Here is a 24603-nt window from a genome sequence, read left to right as displayed (position 1 = left end):
TTATTTAAAATTTTTAGTGTTTATATTTGAGAGCGTGTGTGAGTGGGGAAGGGGCAGACAGAGAGGGAGACAGAGGAACTGAAGCAGGCTCTGCACTAACAGCACAGAACCCAACATGGGACTTGTACCCACCAACAATGAGATCATGACCTGAGCTAAAGTCAGGTGCTTAACCAACTGAGCTACCCAAAGGGCCCCAAGATGTGGGTTTTTTTTTTAAGTGTATTTAGTTTTTGAGAGAGGGAGAGAGTGAGAATCCCAAGCAGGCTCCGTCCACACTGCCAGCATGGAGCCTGATGCAGGACTGGAACCCATGAACTGCAAGATCATGACCTGAACTGAAACCAGGAGTCCTACGCTTTAACCGACTAAGCCACCCAGGTGCCCCCAAGATCTGATTTTTTAAAGACAGCAGTTAACTCTTGATGATGTGTATGTGAGCTGATAATGAGGCTGGACAATGAGAGGGTTCGATGGGAGTGTGTCAGTGAGAAATTGTATGGAAACACATGCATGGAGAGAAGTTAGCCTGTATTTGAATACTTCTTTTAGCACATTTCAGTTGGACTGTGATGCAGCTCTCCAGCTATTCATCGAAACACTGCTACACAACACCAATGCCAGCCAAGGCCAGGGAGACATGAGCACACAGTCTGCAAAGCAGCAGCACCCCAAGCTCCTGGCCAAAGCCCTGGAAATGGTTCCTCTACTGACGAGCACAAAAGATCTGGTCATCAGTCTTAGTGGAATACTGCATAAGGTAGATGAATGGGGAACTGAATGTATCGGGTCACTTCAAACATCCCTCCTACCCTTAGTTAATTTAGGTACATAGAGTAACAAGCTGGAAAAGTAAGTCCTGTATTTTTTACAAGCTTATAATTTTGGTAATTTTAGATTTCTACCTTTTTAATATAGTTTAATGTAGCAGTTTTCCTCCCTTTTTCCCTGAAAATAGAAATAGCGTTGTTTTTCAGGTTTTTGAAAATAGCACACATTCTTTGAAAAAGATCAAACTAGAGAGAAGTATTAATCAAAAAGCAAAATCTCTATAGCCCCATTCCCATAGATAAAAACGTTAGTAGTTTGGTGACTGATTTAGACTAAATATTCTATTCTGTTATTCTCCTTTTTTCACTGAACACATTGTCATTATGTGTCAATAACATACATCTATCTCATTTTTGACAGGTACATATTAGTCCACTGTGTGGATAAACATACTGTAACCAAGCCTTTAGGGATGGACACTTAAATTATTTGTATATTTTACTATTAAATATTGCTGCAATGAATATCTCCATACATACATATACCTATTTGGCCTCTAGTCACTGATTATTTTCTTAGGACATCTTCCTGAGAATTGAAACTTTTAGGTCAAGGAGCAGTTTGTTGGGGGAGCAAAGGTGGGTTGAAGGGCAAGGGAGATTGTAAGACTACAAGAAATACTTCAGTATTTCCTGAAATTCAGCCAAAATTAATAAAGACTTTCACAAAAGTCCTAGGTACTACGGAAATCATCTTCCCACTTAGTTCAGTGTTGTTATTCATGTGACTTGAGTTGGCATTTAAGAAATGAAAAAAAAGTAATGGTGTGTGGGCAGAAACAAAGAACAAAGAGAATACTTCCTTTCTTTTCATGAACATATATAGATGCCACCCAATTAATTTTTGCATTTTAGTATGTGGTTAGAGCCAGAATGGAATACTTGGAGAAACTTTTGCTTGGAGGCCCACACTTTTAGTTACATAATTTTCAAGAAAATGTCCATTTCCTCCTATTGTACTTTTCCCATCCTAAATGGAAGACATAGAATTTTCATTTAAAGATCTTACAAAATTATGAAGTCTTGATATATTTATTCTTTCTAGATTTTTAGTATCCTAGGAACAGCTTTCTTTTTAAAATCGCTTCTGAGACATTTTAAGGCTTATTTATCCTGATACAACTAATTTTGGAGATAAGAGCATTTCAGTTCATTTGTAGAAGAATTATCTAACACTATGGCACACTGACATTTTACATTTTTGATCTGTACTGATGACCATAATAAAACCTGGCCTGGCACCATCTTAAGTTTTGACATATTTTTACTTTTATACAGTTGGATCCCTACAGCTACGAAATGATTGAAGTGGTCCTGAAGGTTATAGAAAGAGCTGATGAAAAGATAACCAACATTAATATCAATCAGGTATAACTAATGTATCGTAGATTTTAGAATTATGCTTCTTTTGGGATCATTTAACAAAATTGTGGTCCTATAGGACCTTTCTGGACTGTCCTTTGAGCTTCATTTTTCGTTTGGTTCCTCTTTATTTTTTTTATTCTTTTTTTTTTTTTTTTTAAGATTTTAAAAAATATTTTGTTTTGAGAGAGAGTGTGTGTGCGCAAGCGCGTGTGAGTGGGGGAGGGACAGAGGGAGAGACAATTCCAAGCAGGCTCTGCACTGTCAGCAGAGAGCCCTCCTCGGGGCTTAATCTCACAAACTGTGAGATCATGACCTAAGCCAGAATCAAGAGTCGGACGCTTAACTGACTGAGCCACTCAGGTGCCCCTGGTTCTTTAAAAGGGATACAGAAGTAAAAAGACTTGTCACGCTCAGGGTGCCTGGGTGGCTCAGCCAGTTAAGTGTTTGACTTTGGCCCAGGTTATGATCTCACAGTTTGTGGGTTCGAGGCCCAGCATGGGGTTTGGCACTGACTGCTCAGAGCCTGCTTTGGATTCTCTGTCTCCCTCTCTCTCTGCCCCTCTGCCACTCATGCTTTCTGTAAATAAATACTTCTCATGCTCTTCATATTTTATTGTTTATCTTAATCCTATTTTGGCTTTACTGAGGCAGTTTAAATTTGTCTAAGATCATGAAGTCACTAAAGGACTAATTTAGAAGAATTAAAGCAAAATTTTTGTGATTCGACAACAACAACAACAAAAAAAAAAAAAAAGAAGAAGAAGAAGAAGAAGAAGAAGTAGTATGTGGGACCCAGAGTTAGATTCCACTTTCTATATTAGTAGGTAGGACTGACTCAGTTCTATTACTTGCAGTAACTTCTTAGTGTTTTATGAATTTTGGTCATAGTAGCTTTTGTATCTTTTTAAAATGGATTTAAACATGAAAAGAAAATGGGTTGATTCAAAAAATTATACAAGCACCCAAAATATCAGATATAAGCCTAAAGAGATGTAAGGGTATAGAGGATAAATTTTAGACCTACTGCCTACCTTTTTAAAATGAAATCCAGTATTTTTGAGGTCTCCCTCAGACTGTTTGAAGAAGTTATGAGGAACTTTCAGACTCACTTACAAAAATCCCACCAATAACAGGGTTCCATTAGTTTCTCTGAGTATAATTTCTTTAATCATCATACAAATTGTGGTTTAGAAGGATAATCTTAGAGGTAAAACTACAAAAGGTTTTGGTTCTCTTAATGAAAACAAGACCATCTCAGGAATGGAATTCTATGACACGATCAAGTTAGAGAGTTAAGAAACAGGATTGGTTTAAGCTCACAAGAAAATACATTTATATTTTAATATAGGCATTGAGTCTTCTGAAACATTTGAAATCATACAGAAGAATATCTCCTCCGGTGGACCTAGAATATCAGTATATGTTGGAGCATGTGATAAGTTTGCCATCAGCTGCCCAAACTAGACTGCCTTTTCACCTAATATTCTTTGGCACAGCACAGAACTTCTGGAAAATTCTCTGTATGTTCCTTAACTTCTTACGAATTTTACGGAATAGCCCAAATTTGTTTTCTTAAGCAAATCATAATCTTCTCGTTTGTTTTTTAGCTACAGAACTCAGTGAAGAATCTTTCCCAACACTGCTCCTAATTTGTAAATTAATGAAGGTAATGGGTTGAGACTTGGTCAAACATACCTTTATACCCTCTAGTTAACTCAGACCCTTTGTAGAAGGATTTTGTACTACTTTCATGTAAAACCCTTAAAGGCGAGCATGTAAATCAACCTCAAGTTTTTTCTTTTAAGTATATTTTTTTTAACGTTTATTTATTTGGGGGCAGGGGAGGGGCAGAGAGGGAGAGAATCCCAAGCAGGCTCTGCACTCCTAGCAAAGAGCCCTTTGCAGGGCTTGATCTCACGACCATGAGATCATGATCTGAACCAAAATCAGTCCGATGTTTAACCGACTGAGCCACCCAGGTGCCCCCAGCCTTAACTTTTCTTTTCCTCTCTTTGAAGTTCTCTTTGGACACTCTGTATGTGTCTACAGCCAAACATGTTTTTGAAAAAAAACTGAAGCCAAAGCTTCTGAAGTTAACACAAGCTAAATCCTCAACACTGATTAACAAGGAAATAACTAAGATCACTCAAACCATCGAGTCCTACTTATTGTCTATAGTTAACCCAGAGTGGGCTGTAGCTATTGGCATCAGTCTTGCCCAGGATATCCCAGAAGGTATGGATTCTTCCTCTAAGTGGGCTCGAAATTGTCGGCTTATTTTGAACTTGCAATAAAAAAATTTACTCCTTACCTATCTTTGAGAAGAGGCATTTAAAACTATTGATGGTAGTTAAAAATGTTATGTGCCCTTTCTCTTCACTTGGTGCATTGCTGAAATGATTAAAATTTGCTAAATGTTGAAAGGCTCCAGTGAAGTCAGCAAGGCTCCTTGTAGCTTATCAGGGTGCAGGGATGTGGGTGTTCTCTACCTTGTCTGTAGGAATAGAAATTGCTTCCTAACAGGTACTCCTGCTTCTAGTAATGAATCCTTACATGTTCTTGCATAACCAAATAAGCACACAAACACAGGCACTTACTGCCATGTTTTCAGTTGTAACAGAAGTCAAAAATAACTACTTTTTAGTTATTTTTTAAATATTTATTTATTTTTGACACAGAGCACAAGCAGGGGAGGGGCAGAGAGAGAGAGAGGGAGACACAGAATCTGAAGCAGGCTCCAGGCTCTAGGCTCTGAGCTGTCAACACAAAGCCCAATGTAGGGCTTGAAACCACGAACCGTGAGATCATGACCTGAGCTGAGGTTGGATGCTTAACCAACTGAGCCACGCAGTCACCCCTAAAAAATAACTGTTTTTTTTTAAATGCTCATTTGTCAGGAATTTGTTTTTAAAAATAGAGCATATGCATAGAATAGAATACTATATAGTTGATTTGGAAAGATACCCAAGGTGTATATTAAGTCAGAACAGTGGACAATACCACATGTATGATCTTAGCCTGTTGGGGTTAAAATGTGTGCGTGTACACACAGACACACACAGGGGAAACTTCTGAAGGAATAGAAGCTGAAGAGGAGACTTTGGACTTTTCCTTTTTACTTTGTATCCTTCTGTTTAAATTCTGTTTTTTCTCTGAGTATGCATTCTTGTATTAAAAAAAAAAAACCTTGATAATTTGATTAAAATACATTTATCTTAAAAGGATTATGATTTACTTATAAATCTCTTTTTTATCTGTTCAGGTTCCTTCAAGATGTCCAGCTTGAAATTCTGCCTGTATTTAGCTGAGAGATGGCTACAGAATATCCCGTGTCAGGTGAGTCTGAACTGTACAATGGAAGGCTCCTCTCTTTTCATTTACATAGTGTGCTCCCTGGCCCACCTTCTCATCCCGCCCTGCCGATGGCGTCTTTAAGGGTTGGATGCCTAAAATGGATAAAGAAGATGAGAATTTGTGTAGCTATGTAAGGATGTAACTAAGGCAGGGAGGGACCTTGATTGATAAAGATGGCTTCTTCGCCTCACCTGAGGTTTTAGAATGTGACCTTTTCTTGGAATCCCTGCTTGGGATTTTTTTTTTTTTAAGGATGAAACGCGTGAAAAAGCAGAGGCTTTGTTGAAGAAGCTTCATATTCAGTACCGGCGATCAGGCACTGAAGCCGTGCTCATAGCCCACAAGCTAAACACCGCGGAATATCTAAGAGTGATAGGAAAGCCTGCACATCTCATCGTCAGTCTGTACGAGCATCCTAGCATAAGTCAAAGAATTCAGAATTCCTCCAGCAAAGAATATCCCGGTGAGGACAAAGCACCATTTATCTTTCTGCTCAGGGAGAACTGTCATTTTGATTCCCAGTTATCTTGCACTGAAAACTTGGGTTTCTCTTTTTTTAAACTCTTTATTTTGAATATCTTAGATATTCATGCAGCTGCCAAAGAAATTGCCGAAGTTAACGAAATTAATTTGGAGAAAGTCTGGGACATGTTGTTGGAGAAGTGGCTGTGCCCGTCCACAAAGCCTGGTGAGGTCAGTCCATCCTCTGAGAGGTTCTCTTGTCCTTTCTGCTGGCTCTGGATTGATAGAACCTTAGGATTAGGAGCTCAGACTTAACACAAGGAATGTTTGCTGCTTTTAATACCTTCTGTTATCAGATGAGTCTTCATGAGGTTATTTCCTTTTTCTTTCTATTTAAATATTGTTTTGCCACTATTTTACCTTTTAATTGGTGATTTCAGATGAACTCTTGTATAAAAGAAGTGGTCTGTGCTTAGATTCATGTGATTAACTTTTTATTTTTCTTAGATTCATGTGATAATTTTATTTTGAAATAATTTTAAACATACAGAAAAGTTGCAGTAGTGTGAATGAATTCCTGTACACCCTTCACCCAACTCTGTTGATGTTTAACATTTTGCCATATTTGCTTTGCCCTATAATATATATATTTATGGTATTTTTCTGGACCGTCTGAGAATTAATGGTATGTGGCATCCCCTTTCACCCCTTAACAAGTCTGTATATCCTAAGAACAAGGCTTTTCTCTTACTTCACCACAGTATAATTGTCAAAATTAGATAATTTTAAATTGGTACACTATTGATATAGTACAAACATAGGCTTGAATCTGTGGTCCACATTATAATTTAATGAATTGGCCCAATAGTGCTCTTTTAAGGAACTTTCTCCCCCTGGACCAGGGTCTAGTCTAAGACTATACATTGCATGTATTTGTCATATCTTTAATCTCTTTTATTTATTTATTTAAAAAATTTTTTTGATGTTTATGTATTTTTGACAGAGTGAGACAGAGCATGAGTGGGGGACGGGCAGAGAGAGGGAGACACAGAATCTGAAGCAGGCTCCAGGCTCTGAGCTGTCAGCACAGAGCCCGACACGGGGCTGGAACTCACAAACCATGAGATCATGACCTGAGCCAAAGTCAGACGCTCAAACAACTGAGCCACCCAGATGCCCCATCTTTAATCTCTTTTAATCTAGAATAGTTCCATAGCTTTTCCTTGTCTTTCATGACACCTGACTTTAAAAAAAAAATTTTTTTTTTGATGTTTATTTACTTTTGAGAGAGAGACACAGAGAGCTGGGGAGAGGCAGAGAGGAGGGGAGACACAGAATCTGAAGCAGGCTCCAGGCTCTGAGCTGTCAGCACAGAGCCCGATGCAGGACTCAAACCCACAAACTGCGATCATGACCTGAGCTGAAGTCAGACGGTTAACCCAGTGAGCCACCCAGGCACCCCTGATATTCTTGGAGCGTACAGACCATTTGTTTTAGAAGCTATCCTTCAATTTGTGTTTGTCTGATATTTCCTCATGATAAGATTCTAATGATGCATTTTGGGCCAGAATCCTACTTAAGTGATATCGTGTGCTTCTCAGGGTATGACATTTGGAGGCACGTGATGTCCGTTTGCCAGAATAGGTGATGTGAGTTTAAATAACCTGGTTAAGATGTTGTCAGTGTCCATATTACATAGTTACTGTATTTCCTTTTGTAACTATTAGGGGAGGTGTTTTGAGACAGTTTAATAACTTGTTCCTCCTCAAAGTCCTTTCCCTACGACACATAATCCAATTTAGCATCTATTGATGATTCTTACTCTAGTCTATTTTACTGTGATGGGATATTGATGTTTTTAAAGGGGGCCAGCCAGTTGGTTTGCAAAATGTCTCCTTGTGATGTTTCTCATGGTTAGATTCAGGTTATGTGTTTTGGGCAAGGATACCATATAGGTAATGTGTTTTTTTTTTTTTTCACTGTATCACATCAGGAGGCATATAGTGTTAGAAGTAGTATCACTGACATTTATGCTGGGATTCAGCAATCCCAACACAGAATTTTCTGCAGTACTTCTGCGTTTTCAGGCAGAACTCAATTAGGGAGCCTTCCTCTATCCACATAGGCAGATATGCTTGAAAAAAAATGTATGTGTCAACAAATACTATAACTGAAATGACATTAGGTTTTTAATTATTTTTTATATCCCTTAGCATCCAATTTAGCAAGTATTTATTAAATGTTTGCAAAGAACAAGGACTGTGCTTCAATGGAAATGGAAGCATATCTAGGCCTCATAGAATCTGTGGTTGACTCAGAAACCGATGTGTTTTAACTTATACATAAATTCGAGGAACTGAACAAAAGCACCCTGAAGCCAGGAACTGGGACTGTCCATAGCACCTTGCACATTGCTTTGTAAGTCCCAGTAAATCTGTACTGAATTACTCAAGGACTCATTTAAAATCCATGGAGTCCTTTCCTTTTAAAAATTATCCAGTGACTGTAAACGCCAGGAGGACAGGAACATCTGTTTCATTCACTCAGGCAACCCACGAGCCTGGGATTGTTCCTGGCACATAGTAAGTGCTCAGTAAATATTTGTTGACTGAATAATGTGAGGAAACTAATTTTGAAAGGAAAAGTTTTTTCATAAAGTAATGGGTTACACTCTAATGTCTTCTATGTAAACAATTCTGTGTATTGGGTTTTTCACCTAATAGGTTGTGTTAGCTTCTATAGTCCACAAAATTTTAGTTTTTTGACTTTGTTTTTCACTTTTTCAAGAAACCGTCAGAATTATTTGAACTTCAAGAAGATGAAGCACTCCGAAGGTACTCTTTCTTTACTTAGATGTGTCTGTATCTTGTTGCCCAGTAGGAGTCTTAAAACAAATCTGTCAGAGGTTGGTTTTGAAAAGACTTTTCTTCCTATAATTTGGGTCAGAGTCTCTGAGAAGAATCACTTCATTGATATATGGCCATGAATATGTACAACTATCTCCAGTGGAATAAACAACCAAGATCCAGAATTTCTGAACCTTCAGTGAGTCCCTACTGACGTTGAGGGTTCTTTAGCAGAGAATGCACCTCAAACAAAGGAGTATTCTTATTTGCTAGGCTAGGACTCTGGCCCCAGACCCCTATGTATTCTGTCCCCCACGTGAGCTGGGCTGGTTCAGGTATGGGCCACCAGCATTCCTTTCCCCTTCTAACCTAAGACTGAGACCAAGCAAGGCACGTTGGTTTCATTTAACATGCTAAATCTGATTGGTCATGGCTTGCTGACCATATCTGGGCCCAAATCTAAAAGGATATGGTAATCCATTAATGATGCTTGGCACAGGCACAGGAGAGGGAGTGGTGACATGCGTGCCAGCTTTTTGCCATTCCTGGTCTAGACCAAAAGTAGGTCAAGTCACTTGTGAAGCCTTACACCCTGCGTCCGCCCTGGATCTGATAGAGAGGATGTGAAAAGGCAAACCCAAGAGAAGAATTTCTCCTGGTTTGGGCAGAGGTGGCTTACCACCCCTTCTATGTCCTCTTTTCCTGTGGACCCCACCTTGTCCTTGCTTAGTCTTTGAAACACAGGGGTACCTTTGTCTAAGCAACAGGTAGATTCATCCTGCCGTGTCTAACTGAACCAGCCACGATGGAAAGCCTTACAGAGAAACGATTCAAAGAGAGAAAAAAAATCCCTAGGAGATCCCAAAGGGATACTTCATACTAATTTTGTAGCTTCCTGCCATTTCCCACTGAAAGCTCCACCCTCTCCTTTGCCTGGTACCCTGCCCACCCCATCCATCTTGCCCTTCTCTGGAGGGGGGCCAGTCAGGCCTGAGTCTAGAGGTTGAATTGTGCCACTTAACAAGGTCCTGTGAACTAAAATAGAATTTTCCATGTGTAGGATCCAATGTACTTTGCAGCTATAGTTTGTATTAATTTCTTAAATAGAATTTAAATTATCAGAGATTGGCTGTTTTATAGATGAGAAGACTGGGGCCTGGCATTTATCGTATTTATTTTCTTTAGCTATGCCTGCAACTCAAGAAAAGCACACCATCCATTCAGGGGAAAAGCAAAAATGTTCTTGACCCATAATCCTTCAGGCCCATGTTTGGGATGTCTGGTAACTTTTTCCATGGACAGCAAAAGGTCTGTTGTTTGGGTAACCGATCACTAAATTAAAATCCAAATGTAATTTAAAATATTTTTTCCCCAGAGTCCTGTATCTCCTTCTGTCTCGCCCGATTGATTACAGTTCAAGAATGCTGTTCGTGTTTGCAACATCAGCGACAACTGTAAGCCCTGGACACAGAGTCTCAGCTTACCCTTTTCTTCCTGCGTATTTACTGTGCTTGATACCATTAGGGGATGGTTACGATAATGCTCACTTACACATTAAGTACTCAAAGTACTGCGTATTTTACTTGGTAATCAGGACTATAGTATCTGCAGGCTCTATTAGGTGCTAGCTTCCGTAACATCCTGTTTGGCAAACTGAACCAATTGACAGTTCCCACAGTTATCTGCATTTAAAGTTATTAACTCCTTGGTTGGACAACATTCCTAATACCAGGGGCCAAACCAACTGGTCTCAACGCCCTGCAGGACCTACTTCACCCTCTGCTTGTGCCTCCCTCCCTCCCTCCCCACTAAATGTTAGCTGCACTAAACTTTCCCTTTTCCCTAAAGGCAACACTACTTCTTTGGCCTTCAGGCTTTTGCCCGTGGAAATGTTCTGAGACAGAAATGGAGAGAAAGAGCCAGGAGGCAAATGGGTCTTGGATAGAAGGAAGAAAAGAGGGAAATCTAAGATGCTTGATTATATGCTCTCAACAGCAAGGGGAGGGTTTCTTTCTTTCTTTCTTTTTCTTTCTTTCTTTCTTTCTTTCTTTCTTTCTTTCTTTCTTTCTTTCTTCCTCATATTAGTTTATCTGATAGTCATTGTTTCAAGTAAAAATGACGTTCCATTTAAAGTGGCTGCTTCAGCTCACAACTATTCATAAATCGTAAGACTGCAGTGTGCTTTACGTGTACTTCCCATTCGGTCACACACATTGATGAATACATTTTAATTAATTAATACGTATTCAAGTGTGAACTCAACGTATTCAAGAGGTGAGGTTTCGTAAAACTAATTTTTACCGTTCTGTCGAGAACCTTGTTAAGTGGAAGTCACCTTTGGTTTTCAATACTGTGCATGCATGGCTGTGATGCACACCACAGCTGCCCCAGCAACCGCGTGTTCCTGTGATTAGTGCCAACACTTTCACCCACCAGTGCAGGTATGAACACAGCCTAAAGGCAAATAATATCTTTGTGATGCTGTGAAAGTAACTTTGACCCTTTCCCACCTATAAGAGTTTGAGTAATGTCCGCCAAGGGTCTGTGGACCACGCTTTGAGAACCACTGGCTCCCTAAGGGCAGAGATTGACTTTAATTTTTGTTTTTCACGATGCTTATGCTACCTAAGTTGAAACTCATGTACCCAGCTGCAACATGCATGTGTCTCTGCAAACTTGCATTGGTTTTACAGACGCTGGGTGTGCGCCAGTTAACTTTTGCCCACAGAGCTCGAGCTCTTCAGTGTCTCCTATATTTGGCCGACAAGGAAACTATAGAATCTCTCTTCAAAAAACCCATGCAAGAAGTGAAGTAAGTAGAAATTTTTAAATTGTATTAATAGGAAACAGATGGGTTCTTTGGAAATGTAACATTTAAACCCCTTAGTTTGTGAGAGTTCATTAGAATGCTATGCCTTGAGTGCCCTTGACCTTTTGGCAAAGGGGATGTAGGCCTCTGAGAACATCTTGTTTCCCTAGTTTTTTGAGGCATTTAGGAACTGAATGTTTTCTTGATCTTGCTCATATTGATTTATTTCTAATATTATATTCAGTGAATATATTTAGAAACCTAAAAAATAGACATTTAAAAACAAACAGGCTTAATAATTGCCCTCTGGTGGCTTTTATCTTAAATGTAAATGTGGCCTGTAAGAATGATTCCCATAAATGCCTCTGTTTTCCAGATCTTATTTGAAATGTATAACTTTTCTGGCATCGTTTGAGACTTTGAATATCCCCATCACATATGAATTATTTTGCAACAGTCCTAAAGAAGGAATGATTAAGGGTCTATGGAAAAACCACAGCCATGAATCCATGGTATGTACATAGAGTTGTCTGAGGGTGGGGTCCCCATCTTCTCAGATACCCTTGTTTTCACTCAAATGCCTAAAACCAGAGAAATTCTTCATTCTTGAACAAATTTGCTGCTCTGAGACTGTTTCTACTTTCCTATCCTGACAGGTGACAGGCAACTTGTAGGATCCCCTTACCTCTGCCCCTTAAAGCCTAGGGCCTAATATCCACCCACAAAGGGACACTTTTGTAATCCCTTCCCAAGGCCTGTGTGTCCTCATCCAGATGGGTAGGGACAGAGAGTGTCCCTATGTCAGGAGGGACGTCACTTCTCTTCTTCCTCATTGCCTGTGGGAATTTAGTCTCCGAGGCAGTTGGAGCCTAGGGCGTGAGGGTTATGAGGCCAACAGGCAAACTGATCTTGGATAGAAAAAAGACAGGGAAGCCCCAAGATGCTCTTTGAATCCATGACAGCAAGAAAGAAAGAGAATAATCTTAATCTTTTTTACTTTCATTAGAGAGATAGGAGGGGAGGGCTTCACTGAAATTAGGCAATAGACACATCTAGATTATAAACATTTTGTGTGTGGCCACCCTACCTTTTCCAAAGGTGCTTTGATTTCCTGGTATCTTGAAGCAGTATGGGTTTTTGTTGTTTGTTTGTTTTTGAAGCAGTATGATTTTTTTTTTTTTAATGTCTCTTCTGCTTTAGGCAGTAAGGTTGGTGACTGAACTTTGTTTGGAGTACAAAATCTATGACCTGCAGCTTTGGAATGGACTCTTGCAGAAGCTTCTTGGCTTCAATATGGTGAGACTCAGTGCCCTAGACTGCAGTGTGTTAAAGCTTTCTCATAGCATCTCTTAAGCATTCTGCACTGATGCTTGTATCGAACAGATGTACGCTGCAAACATGGACTTGTTGGGTTCGTGCCAAACTTAACTTGGTGTTAGGCCAGAGGAAGTGCTAACTCAAAACTGACATAAATTTCGCTGGAAAGAAATGGAAGCTTCCCTGCCCTTTTTTGATATTTGTGATTTAGGAAGTGAATTTCTTTGGTTCTCATGGTGGATACATTTTACTGATACCTCTTTTGAAAATTTAAGAATCTGATATTTCATGTTGAAGCTTTCCATTTTAGTGATACTCAGAACTGTATTTTATTGTTTTCACAGATCCCTTATCTAAGGAAAGTTTTAACCGCCATTTCTAGTGTCCATTCATTATGGCAGGTATGTAGTTTTCTAAAATAAATTTTATAGAACTTAATCTTTATACTTGACGGCCTGTGGCTGCTGAGTGCACTGGGTGAAGTCACCGGCTCAAGTGAAGAATGGACCTGATGTCTGGGCTGTGCAGTCACAGTGCAGAGCCTGCTTGGGATATTCTCTCTCTCTCTCTCTCTCTCTCTCTCTCTCTCTCTCACTCTCTCACTCTCTCACTCTCACTCTCACTCTCACTCTCTCATTGTCTCTCCCTCCCTCCCTCCCTCCCTCCCCTGCTCACATGCTCTCTCTGCATGTGTCTCTCTCTCAAAATAAATAAAGTTAAAAAAAAAATGTTTAAAAGAATGGACCTGGGGCGCCTGGGTGGCTCAATCAGTTAAGCCTCTCACTTCGGCTCATGATCTGCACTCTGTGAGTTCGAGCCCCACGTCGGGCTCTTTGCTGACAGCTCAGAGCCTGGAGCCTGCTTCAGATTCTGCGTCTCCTTCTCTCTCTGCCCCTCTGCCTCTCATGCTCTCTCTCTCTCTTGCTCTTTCTCTCTCTCTTTCTTTCTCCCTCTCTCTCTCAAAACTAAATAAACGTTAAAAAAATTAAAAAAAAGAACAGACCTGATGTCCTGTTAAAATGGTGCCAGGGGGCGCTGTGTGGCTCAGTTACTTAAACATCTGACTCTTGATTTCAGCTCAGGTCATGATCATGTGGTTCGTGAGTCCGAGCCCCTCATCAGGCTCTGCACTAACAGAGCCTGCTTGGGATTCTCTCTCTCTCTCTCTCTCTCTCTCTCTCTCTCTCTCTCTCTCTCTCTCTTTGCCCCTCTGCTGCCTCCCCCTCCCCCACAAATACATAGACATTTAAAAAATAAAATGGTGCTGGGACCCAGAATATTTAGTTCAGAGGTCACTTGAGGACATCACTTGCCCGTGTTCTCCAGGCCTCCTGAGCTGCATCTTCATTTATGCTCTCAAAACACTGGTTCTGCTGTAACACCTGCCATGGTATAATTTGTTTTAAGCATATATTCCTGCCCCTCTTGAACTTAGAAGATCTTTAAATCAGACACAATGACTTATTCATCTTTTCTAAATTTCACAAGTTGTATACCACATAATTGTTATAATATGTAATGTAGAAATATATCATCTATTCGTAGCTTAATAAATTAGAACAACATTGAAACATGCTGAGTAAAACTTGAAAATTCTCCTTTACCATTTCCCTTCAAAATTATCTCCCCAGAAGTAACTACTGTTTATAGTTTCTTATGTTTTCTTCTAGAACTTTCCTAGTAGCATATAAGTGTGGGGGGAGGGATATATACATTTTTGTACATGTACATGCAATCACATGCTAGATAAAGTGTTTTTTCCACATAACATTGGTGTTTTGGAGATAGTTCCATAGAGCTCAGAGACCCACCTTTTTTTTTTTTTAATTTTTTAAAATTATTATTTATTTATTTTGGGGAGAGCACAAGGTGGGGAGGGGCAGAGAGAAAGGGAGAGAGGATCTGAAGCAGCCTGTGCACTGACAGGCTGAGAGCAGTGAGCCCGATGGGGGATCGAACTCATGAACCGTGAGATCATGACCTGAGCTGAAGTCAGAAGCTCAACCAACTGGCCACCCAGGTGCCCCCCTACCTTTATTTTCTCAATTGAGATGTAATTCCCATGTAAAACTTACCCTTTTATTTGTTTTTTAATATTTATTTATTTTGAGAGAGAGCAAGTGTGTGAGCATAAGCAGGGTAAGGGCAGAGAGAGGGGGAAAGAGAGAATCTCAAGAGTTTCCATGCTGTCAGCACAGAGCCTGATATGGGGCTTGATCCCACGAACTGAGGTCATGACCTGAACAGAAATCAAGAGTCAAATGCTTAATCAACTGAGCCACCCAGGGGCCCCTAAAATGTACCCTTTTAAAGTATACAGCTAAGGGGCCCCTGGCTGGCTCAGTCAGAAGACCATGTGACTCTTGATCTCAGGGTTGTGAGTTCGAGCCTCACGTTGGGGGTAGAGATTACTTAAAAAAAAAACAAAAAAACCTTTCCCAAAAAAGTAAATAAAGTGTATAATTAAGTGGTTTTTAGTATATTCACGATGTTATGCAACCATCACCACTATCTAATTCTAGAACATTTTCTTCACCCCGGAAGTATGCCCCATATCCATTAACAGTCACTCACTATTCCTCCCTCTCCCGCCCCTGGAAGTGTCTGTGCTGGACGTGTCATATCAACAGAATCCTGCACCACGTGGCCTTCTGTTCTTTTATTCGGTGTCATGTTTTCAGGGTTCATCTGCATGGGAGTGGGTGTCAGGGCCTCATTCCTTTTTACTGCTGACTCATGTGCACTGTGTGGACACACCTGCATTTTATTTGTCTATTCATCAGTTGAAGGGTATTTGGGTTATTATGAATAATGGTGCCCCCTGAACATTTGTGTACAAGTTTTTATGTGGATGTGTGTTTTTCTCTCGAACATATGCTTAGGAGTGGAATTGTTGAATCTTATGAAACCTCTACATTTAGTCTTTTTGGTATCTCATGACTTTAAACTCTTTTTTTGTATGTGTTTGTTTATTTTTGAGAGAGAGAGAGAGACAGAGTGCGAGCAGAGGAGTGGCAGAGAGGGAGGGAGACACAGAATACAAAGTAGGCTCCAGGCTCTGAGCTGTCAACACAGAGCCTGAGACAGGGCCCATGAACTTCAAGATCATGACCTGAGCCAAAGTTGGACGCTTAACCAACTGAGCCACTCAGGTGCCCCATGACTTTGAACTCTTAATTATTCTCCATAATATGGAGCAAAATATATCCTGAGTCATTTAACCCCTCTCCTGTGAGTGGAAACGTATGTTGTTGCCTTCTTCCTTTTTGAAATCCTTTCTCTTGTCTGGTTGCCCCTTTCCTGTGACTCACACAGCTTGTGGCACACAAGAGTGTGAGTTTCGTTTTCTGACACTTTTTTCCCCCACACAAAACCATAACAAATCAGCCAAGATTGTGTAATAAGATCCTGAACTATACACTTATGAAGAGAATTATCCAAGGACCCCTGGCTGGCTTAATCAGTAGAGCATGTGACTCTTGATCTCAGGATCATGAGATCAAGTTTGAGCCCCACATTGGGTACAGAGTTTACTTTAAAAAAGAGAGAAGGAAAGAATATTATCCGAAAATCTAACCATCTTGAATAAGGAGATACCAATTTACATTTTTGGTCTTAGGATCCAGAACATATGCTCTAAGTATATAATTTTGTGACCGCAAAACCGAGAGACTGTGGTGCAAATCCTATAACATGCTTGTTTCCCTAGGTTCCCTACTTCAGCAAAGCTTGGCAGCGTGTGGTTCAGATACCCCTACTTTCAGGTATTTTTCTCTCCCCTGAAACATTGACAGTGGCGTTTTATAGCTCTGTGTGTGTGTGTGTGTGTGTGTGTACACATTATTGTTTCTTTTCAGCATCTTGTCCTCTGAGCCCCAGTCAGTTATCAGATTGTCGAGAGAGTCTCATCGCTGTTCTAGAGTAAGTAAAATAATTGTTTTCCTACCCCCTCAAAATCATATGTGTTGTTTATGAAATTTCTTTTTAATACACCTCTTTAAATGAGTAACTCATTTTTCTTGAGAAGTTAAACATACCACTTGTTTTTAAAATATCTCTCTTATTTTCACAATGTCTGCTTTCCACATGCAGTGCAACTCGTAAACTGATACTCGATAAGCATTCCCTAAAATTAGTTTTAATGTACATCAGGAGTATTTTTATCACTACCTGAAATCATGAAGTGTTGTCTCACAGATTTTGAGTCTTCTGAGAATGTGTCTTTAAGCATGTGTGGGCCTCAGACATGATCATAGCGGCAGTCAGTGCTCTGTGTTCCAGTGGGTGGGATATTTTGTTCCACGAAGAAGACTCAAGTTACTCATTACTAAGTGTATGTGATGCACCGGCACTGTAATGTTTAAAATCATTGAAAGCACAATCAGGTAACAGTTGTGGAAAGCTGGAAGACTCAACATAATATCGTGAATCTGACAAATTACTAATAAATTCATGTGCTCTCTTGAAGATGCCCAGTTTCAGATGATCTCGACATGATTGCGGTTGCCAGGCATTATGTCCAGTTAGAGCTTCCGGCTTTTGCACTAGCCTGTCTGATGCTCATGCCTCACTCGGAAAAAAGACATCAGCAAATTAAGGTATCTCGAAAATTATTCCTCTGGGCCTGCCAGAGGAACAGAAAATCTCCCACTGCTTGTGCCCCCACAAAAGGGGTGGTGTTTTCTTTTTACCAGACTTGCAAAGCAGGAGTTCATCAGCCTGAGGGGTGTGGGAGGTTTGTATGCAGGTTTAGCAGGAGGTGAGCCTAAAAGATAGATCAAGGTCCATCCAAGGGATGCCTTAAGAGGGGTTTGGACCTTGTTCTTTATCAGTGAGGAACTGTCAGGTTTCCTGGAAAAGTAAAGTAAAATGTTCAGGCACTGTTTTGGAGGGAACAATCCTTGGGCTTAGTGGGGGAGAGAGGAGGCAGGAGCGGAAGTGTGGGAAGCTGTTGCACTTGCCTGGACCAGCCTGTGAATGGGCAGGGAAGGCTCGAGGGGATATGTGCTGTAAGTGGGGTGGTGGCAGTGAGAATGAGCCAAATAGAGCAGCTTCACTTAGTGATTGGATGTGGGAGATAAGAGAGGGAATTGTCAGGTTTGTGTGTGGGTGTCTGACAAAGGGACGGACCCATGAACATTCTGAGGACAGAACTTTTAAAACGAACTCATTCCCTTTACAATACAGAACAAATAGAACAAAGCACTTGGGAATGTTTTGCAGTATTTCCCCAAAGTTAGTTTAGCCAGTAGATAAAGATTTATATAAATGAACATGCATATTTTTTATCTGTCATTTGGTCTGTTCACTCCATTTTCTCACAGCCATCTGTGCTTGCCTTGGACTTCGGGGGTTTTTTGACTATTCATAAACTCATCCATTAATGCTTTTCAAAATTTTAGTATTTAAATAGAGTCCTTTCAGCACTTAGAATGACAAAATGCTTGTTAAACAGCCCTTGTTGTCACAATAGGTATTTATAAAATGTCTTTTTCCTTATTTCCTTAATTTTTTGTTATATGATAGAGTTGTTTTTTTCCTATAATAGAAATGGTTAAAGATATTCCAAATTTAAAAATGAAAACCTTTTAGATTTGACAGAAATTAGTAGTAATAATACTTTTCCACTGTGTTTGATTTTTTTTCCTGTAGAATTTTCTGGGCTCGTGCAATCCTCAGATCATTTTACAGCAATTAGAAGAGCATATGAATACTGGCCAATTGGCAGGATTTTCACATCAAGTAAGAGGCAATTTCATCTCCTTTTGCCATGAAAAGTTTTATATTAGAAGGTAATAATTTTCCCTAAATCAAAAGTAGGCTGAATACTACTATCTCTGCCTATTTGGTAATATATAAAATTATTTTGCCTTTATTAAAACCTTAATAAATTTTTAAAAGGTAGAGACCTCATCTGTTTTATTTGCTGCTGTGCTCAGTGAAAAATCTGTAGCCTTAAATGCTTGTTGTTGTAAGCAGATCTTCCTCCTAAAAAGTCCCAAAGTGCTTCAGAGCAATTACCTCTTATTGATTTAATCTGTTACTGAAATGGGCCAAAACAGATCCCCTTCCCCACCCCCTTAAAAAAAGAGACTTAGTCACAACACAGTGCTAATTTAACTTCTTTTTTTTTCAACGTTTTATTTATTTTTTTTTTTTTTGGGACAGAGAGAGACAGAGCACGAATGGGGGAGGGGCAGAGAGAGAGGGAGACACAGAATCGGAAACAGGCTCCAGGCTCTGAGCCATCAGCCCAGAGCCCGACGCGGGGCTCGAACTCACAGACCGTGAGATCGTGACCTGGCTGAAGTCGGACGCTTAACCGACTGCGCCACCCAGGCGCCCCAATTTAACTTCTGATAGTAAGGAATTTGGGGGTATTGAGTAAGAAGTTGGAATTGCACACATTTTTAATTTAATGATACCTATCATTCTATAGATTAGAAACCTGATTCTGAATAATATCATAAGTAAGAAGGAGTTTGGGATTTTGGCAAAGACAAAATACTTTCAAGTGTTGAAATTGCATATGATGAATTCCAACAACATCACTGAGCTGGTAAACTATTTGGCAAATGAGTTAAGGTAAGTTAATTAACAAACAAACAAAAACAACTTACTGTAGAGTTTCCTTAAAATTTATCTTTATTTTGGAGGAAAATATCAAATAATTGTACAACTATTTGGTTGTAATGAAAGGCTCTGAATATTAAGCTATAGCATTACCACATATGCCCAGAGGTTAGTTGTCTTGTAACTGAGTCCCTTAGAACATGAACTTGGAATCAGACAATCAAGAAACTTTCCAAACCCCCAAAATAGGTATCTCACAGTCCTGCTCTAAAACTTGAGTTACAACTTTATTCCTTAGACATTTGCTCAGAGAATTACTGGCTTTTATGTGACCTAATTTTTGCTAAGCTTGATTGTCTAATTTTCTGGCGGCCACAAGTTTGGAAATAAGCTTTCTGGGATAGGATTGGGAATGGATTTGGAACACGAAAAGGAGAAGAGAGAAATGGCTGACACTAAGGAAGGGAAACCCTGTCAGGATAGAAGTCTTTCCTGGTCCCTACATTTAGTCTAACGGTGCTGGCCACTTGGGACATATCTCTCTCTCATTACCAAGCCATGGATTTCTTTCTGTTTGCTTACCACTTGTGATCCAACCATAGCTACACACACATATATAGGCTACACGTAATTCAAGTATGCAATATGATAAATTTGGACATACATGTACCCATGAAGCCATCACCACAGTCAAGATAGCAAACATATTTATCATGCCCGAGGATTTCCTCCTGATGCTCTTTTTCTTTCTGATTCCATAGTTTAGATGAAGCTTCAGTGTTTATAACTGAATATTCAAAACATTGTGGGAAGCCTGTACCACCAGACGCCGCTCCCTGTGAAATTCTGAAGGTAAAGCTGGCCCACCGTTACTCAGGTTCTGACGTGACACCATTTATATCACTAGGGTCTTGACATTGACCCAACTTGTTCTTGTGTCCTGGAGATAAATGTATTTTTATGTGTTAACTATGTATATTTTTATATTTTGCTTTTTGTTTGAGGGGCTCTTAGCCTAGAAATCAAGAGGCCCTGGTTCTACTCTCTGCAGCAGTGTGGTCTCCAGCCATTCACTGACCCTGTGCAGGCTTTAGTTTTCACATCTGGACTGCGTGGTCTCCTGGGTGCTTTCCAGCATTATGATTCCTCATAAAGTCTTATTTTTCATATCAAAGCAAGTGAAAAACTAAATTTCAAAAAGTACTGATTAATTTTATCCTTGGGCATTAATTTCTTTTAATTCTCCTTTTTAATTACCAAAGACATATGTATTTTCACCATAGAAAAAACAAATTTGCAAGAGCCAAAAAACAAAAACAAAAAAACCTTAATCTCTTGAAATCTCACTACACAGAAATAGGTTTACTGTTTAACATTTTAGTATATGTCCTTCCAAATGTTTTCATATATAAAATATGCATGTAAATCACTCTTACTCCTATTCTGAATTTAAATATAAGATAAGGGGCTCCTGGGGGCGCCTGGGTGGCTCAGTTGGTTAAGCGGCCGACTTTGGCTCAGGTCACGATCTCACGGTCCGTGAGTTCGAGCCCCGCGTCGGGCTCTGTGCTGACAGCTCGGAGCCTGGAGCCTGCTTCCGATTCTGTGTCTCCCTCTCTCTGACCCTCCCCCCTTTATGCTCTGTCTCTCTGTGTCTCCAAAATAAATAAACGTTAAAAAAAAAAAATTAAAAAAAAAGGGGGGGTGGGCTCCTGGGTGGCTCAGTCGGTTGAGCATCTGACTTTGGCTCAGGTCATGATCTCACGGGTTCGTGGGTTAGAGCCCTGCATTGGGCTCTGTGCTGACAGCTCAGAGCCTGGAGCCTGGTTTGGATTCTGTGTCTCCCTCCCTCTCTCTCTCTGCCCCTCCCCTGCTCGAGCTCTGTCTCTCTTTCAAAAATAAATAAACATTAAAAAAAATAATTATATATATATATGATACAATTTTTTACCTTTTTTTTTTTTTTTTTTTTTTTTTTGAGAAAGAGAGAGAGCACGAGTGGGGGCAAAGGAGAGAGAGAGAATCCCAAGCAGACTCCATGCTCAGCACAGAGCCAGATGTGGGGCTTGATCCTACAACCCTGGAATCATGACCTGAGTTGGACGCTCAACTGACTGAGCCACCCAGGTGCCCCTAAAGATTTTTTGAGTAATCTCTATACCCAGAGTAGGGCTTGAACTCACAACCCTGAGACCAAGAGTCACAAGCTCCACCGACTGAACCAGCCAGGTGCCCCTAAAATTTTTTAATCATGTTTAAGTAATTGTGGGTTTTTTCCCCTCCTTTGGTCCAGATCAGGCATGTTAAAATAAGCCTGCGTTTTGTTAACTTTCATTAATAACTTCCTTTGGCCACTTCCAATCTGTTGTGATCAATGGCATAGGTTACCTTTTTAAATTTTTTTTCTTTTTTTCAAAAAAAAGTTTTTTAATGTTTATTTGGGGGGGGGAGAGGGGCAGAGAGAGAGAGAGAGGGAGACACAGAATCTGAAGCAGGCTCCAGACTGTGAGCTCTCAGCCCAGAGTCCAACTCTGTTTAAGCAGTTTAAGCAGGGCTTAAACTCACAAACTGTAAGATCGTGACCTGAGCCAAAGTCAGACGCTTAACCAACTCAGTCACCCGGGTGCCCCTAGGTTACCTTTTTTTAAAAGGGAGATTATTGATTTAGGAGGCAAATCTTTGGCCCTTAAAATATATCTGTTTTTTTCTAGTACAGCTGTCTAAATGCCAAATAACTTTATGTGTAGATGTTTAGCAATACAGTTAAGTCAAATTTTATAGTTTATCTGTTTTCTATTGAAAAAACTAAATGGCATTAATAAAAATGCTTCTGTGTTTCTTCCCATTTAGATGTTTCTTGGTGGATCATAGCCGATCAACCTCTTTTAAGAAGAACAAAGGGGACTTTGGAGTCTACTATTAACTAATCATATTTATTAGGGTTTTAAAGTTGTGCCGTCAATGTGTTATAACTTGTCAAATGTTGACCAACAAGTAACAACTGAGGCGCTTCGTAGTAGTTTGATTATTATCTTGTAAAGAACTCATGTCTTGAGTTAATCAATCTTCTTTACCAGTTACTTGTATAACTTATAGAGACCATCAGTCTTCTGCACCCCACAGGAAGGAAACTAAATGCACAAGTATTTTGCTCCGGCCACAAGAAAAACAACTACTTATATCCTATTTCTTCATATACAAATAAGAATAATGTCACTCTTTCTAATGAGTTCTAGTTAAATATGTATCTAAGTTTTGCCGCAGAGCGTATCAGGCCAGCCAGGAAAACAGAAACCACTCTAGGTATTTCAGGCAGAGAAGGATTGGACAGCAGGAATTGGTTACAAAGGTGTTAGAAGGACTGAAAAGCAAAGGGGAGAGCGAGGGGCCGCTGGAGAGGCGGAAGGGGAAAGGGCTGTTAGCTGACGCAAGGAGGTGGCTGCTGCGCCTTCCACTTCACCGCCGCGGCCTCCAGTGGCCCTCGGTCACCCTCAGCGATTGCTGCCGCTTCCAGGCCACCACCGAAAGAGAAAAGAAACAACTCCTTTTTCTTTGTTCAACCTTCTAATTCTCCTGCCAGTGCCAAGAATGACAGAACCAAACCGGAACCCATCTGGCCAGGTGTCTGGGAAAGCCGGCTGTAGGCTGTCAGCACCAGCAGTACAGAGGCTGGCCTGCGGGGGCAGTGTGGAGCTGAAAGCCAGCAGCCGCCACCCAGCGTGCAGAAAAGGTCATCACAACTCTTATTCTGCCTCTGTAGTCTTTTTCTATTTGTGTGTATAAATTGAATTTCATAAATCAGAATGAGTTTGCCTTTGTTTTTCCAGTTGAGAACAACCTTATTTCTGGGGTGCCTGGGTTGCTCAGTCGGTTAAGCATCCGACTTCGGCTCAGGTATGAAATCATGACCAGTCGTGGGTTTGAGCCCCATGTTGGGCTCTGTGCTGACACCTCTGAGCCTGTTTTGGATTCTGTCTCCCTCTCTCTCTGTCCCTCCCCTGCTTGCTCACTCTCTCTGTCTCTCTTTCTCTCTCAAAAATAAACATTAAAAATTTTTTAATGAGAAGAAAAAAAATTTTTCTATACATTATAGTCAAGGTATCATAGATTAAAAACTTGGGTTTGGGGGTAAAAATAGCCTAGATTTGAATCCTGGCTCTGTCACATACTAGCTGTGTGATACTGGACAAGTTATAGAACTTCTCAAAGCCTTAGTTCCCTTATTTGTAAAACCTCCTAAGGAGGTGTAAATGGGCCTCTACTTACTCTATTCTGGACATTTAGACCGCACCAGTATTTTTCATAAAACTTCTTCCATATTTGGAGTTATTTCCTTAAGATACAGTCCCAGGAACAGATTGACCACATCAAAAGGAATGAAGAAGATCTTAAAAGCTCTAAATGTACGTTGCCAACCTGCATGCGTTTCAAAAGTTTTTGTTTTCTTTCCAAGATTTTATTTAAATTCAAGTTAGTTAACATATGGTGTAGTATTGGTTTCAGGAGTAGAATTTAGTGATTCATCACTTACGTATAACACCCAGTGCTCATCCCAACAAGTGCCCTCCTTAATACCCTTCACCTGTTTAGCCCACCCCCCACCCACCTCCCCTCAAAAGATCTTTTTCACAAACTCCTGTCCCTACCAGCAAGAGGCATGTCTGCTTTACTTCTTCCCAACATGGACCAATCTGACTTTTAAAAACTTTTGGCTAGGGGCGCCTGGGTGGCGCAGTCGGTTAAGCGTCCAACTTCAGCCAGGTCACGATCTCGTGGTCCGTGAGTTCGAGCCCCACGTCGGGCTCTGGGCTGATGGCTCGGAGCCTGGAGCCTGTTTCCGATTCTGTGTCTCCCTCTCTCTCTGCCCCTCCCCCGTTCATGCTCTGTCTCTCTCTGTCCCAAAAATAAAAATAAACGTTGAAAAAAAAAATAAAAACTTTTGGCTAATATGATAGGTGAAAATAATATCTCACTACTTACATCTGTATTTCTTTGATATTTATGTAATTGAACCTTAAGAAAACCCTCTGGCTGCATCTGAAAGCGG

General features: G+C 40.3%; 1 protein-coding gene across 3 annotated transcripts in view; it reads left to right on the top strand.

The window, feature by feature from the left end:
* KNTC1 (kinetochore associated 1) overlaps positions 1–23357 on the top strand; it is a 73885-nt gene extending 50528 nt beyond the window's left edge. For all 3 annotated transcript variants that reach the window (XM_047827288.1, XM_047827286.1, XM_047827287.1), the window contains exons 44-64: positions 553–760; positions 2109–2198; positions 3544–3715; positions 3803–3861; positions 4214–4430; positions 5458–5531; positions 5802–6012; positions 6133–6242; positions 8799–8845; positions 10233–10311; positions 11551–11669; positions 12043–12178; positions 12867–12962; positions 13328–13384; positions 16693–16747; positions 16841–16904; positions 17452–17581; positions 18636–18725; positions 19423–19568; positions 20318–20408; positions 22407–23357. In XM_047827288.1, coding sequence (XP_047683244.1) covers positions 553–760; positions 2109–2198; positions 3544–3715; positions 3803–3861; positions 4214–4430; positions 5458–5531; positions 5802–6012; positions 6133–6242; positions 8799–8845; positions 10233–10311; positions 11551–11669; positions 12043–12178; positions 12867–12962; positions 13328–13384; positions 16693–16747; positions 16841–16904; positions 17452–17581; positions 18636–18725; positions 19423–19568; positions 20318–20408; positions 22407–22427 — 2272 coding nt within the window. In that variant the 3' untranslated portion in view covers positions 22428–23357. The remainder of the gene's footprint in view (positions 1–552; positions 761–2108; positions 2199–3543; positions 3716–3802; positions 3862–4213; positions 4431–5457; positions 5532–5801; positions 6013–6132; positions 6243–8798; positions 8846–10232; positions 10312–11550; positions 11670–12042; positions 12179–12866; positions 12963–13327; positions 13385–16692; positions 16748–16840; positions 16905–17451; positions 17582–18635; positions 18726–19422; positions 19569–20317; positions 20409–22406) is intronic.
* Positions 23358–24603: the final 1246 nt, after the last annotated feature.

Source organism: Prionailurus viverrinus, chromosome D3, assembly GCF_022837055.1.
Source record: "Prionailurus viverrinus isolate Anna chromosome D3, UM_Priviv_1.0, whole genome shotgun sequence".
Taxonomy (NCBI): domain Eukaryota; kingdom Metazoa; phylum Chordata; class Mammalia; order Carnivora; family Felidae; genus Prionailurus; species Prionailurus viverrinus.
The sequence above is the reverse complement of the archived record's forward strand: the minus strand, read 5'-3'. Positions and strand labels throughout refer to the sequence as shown.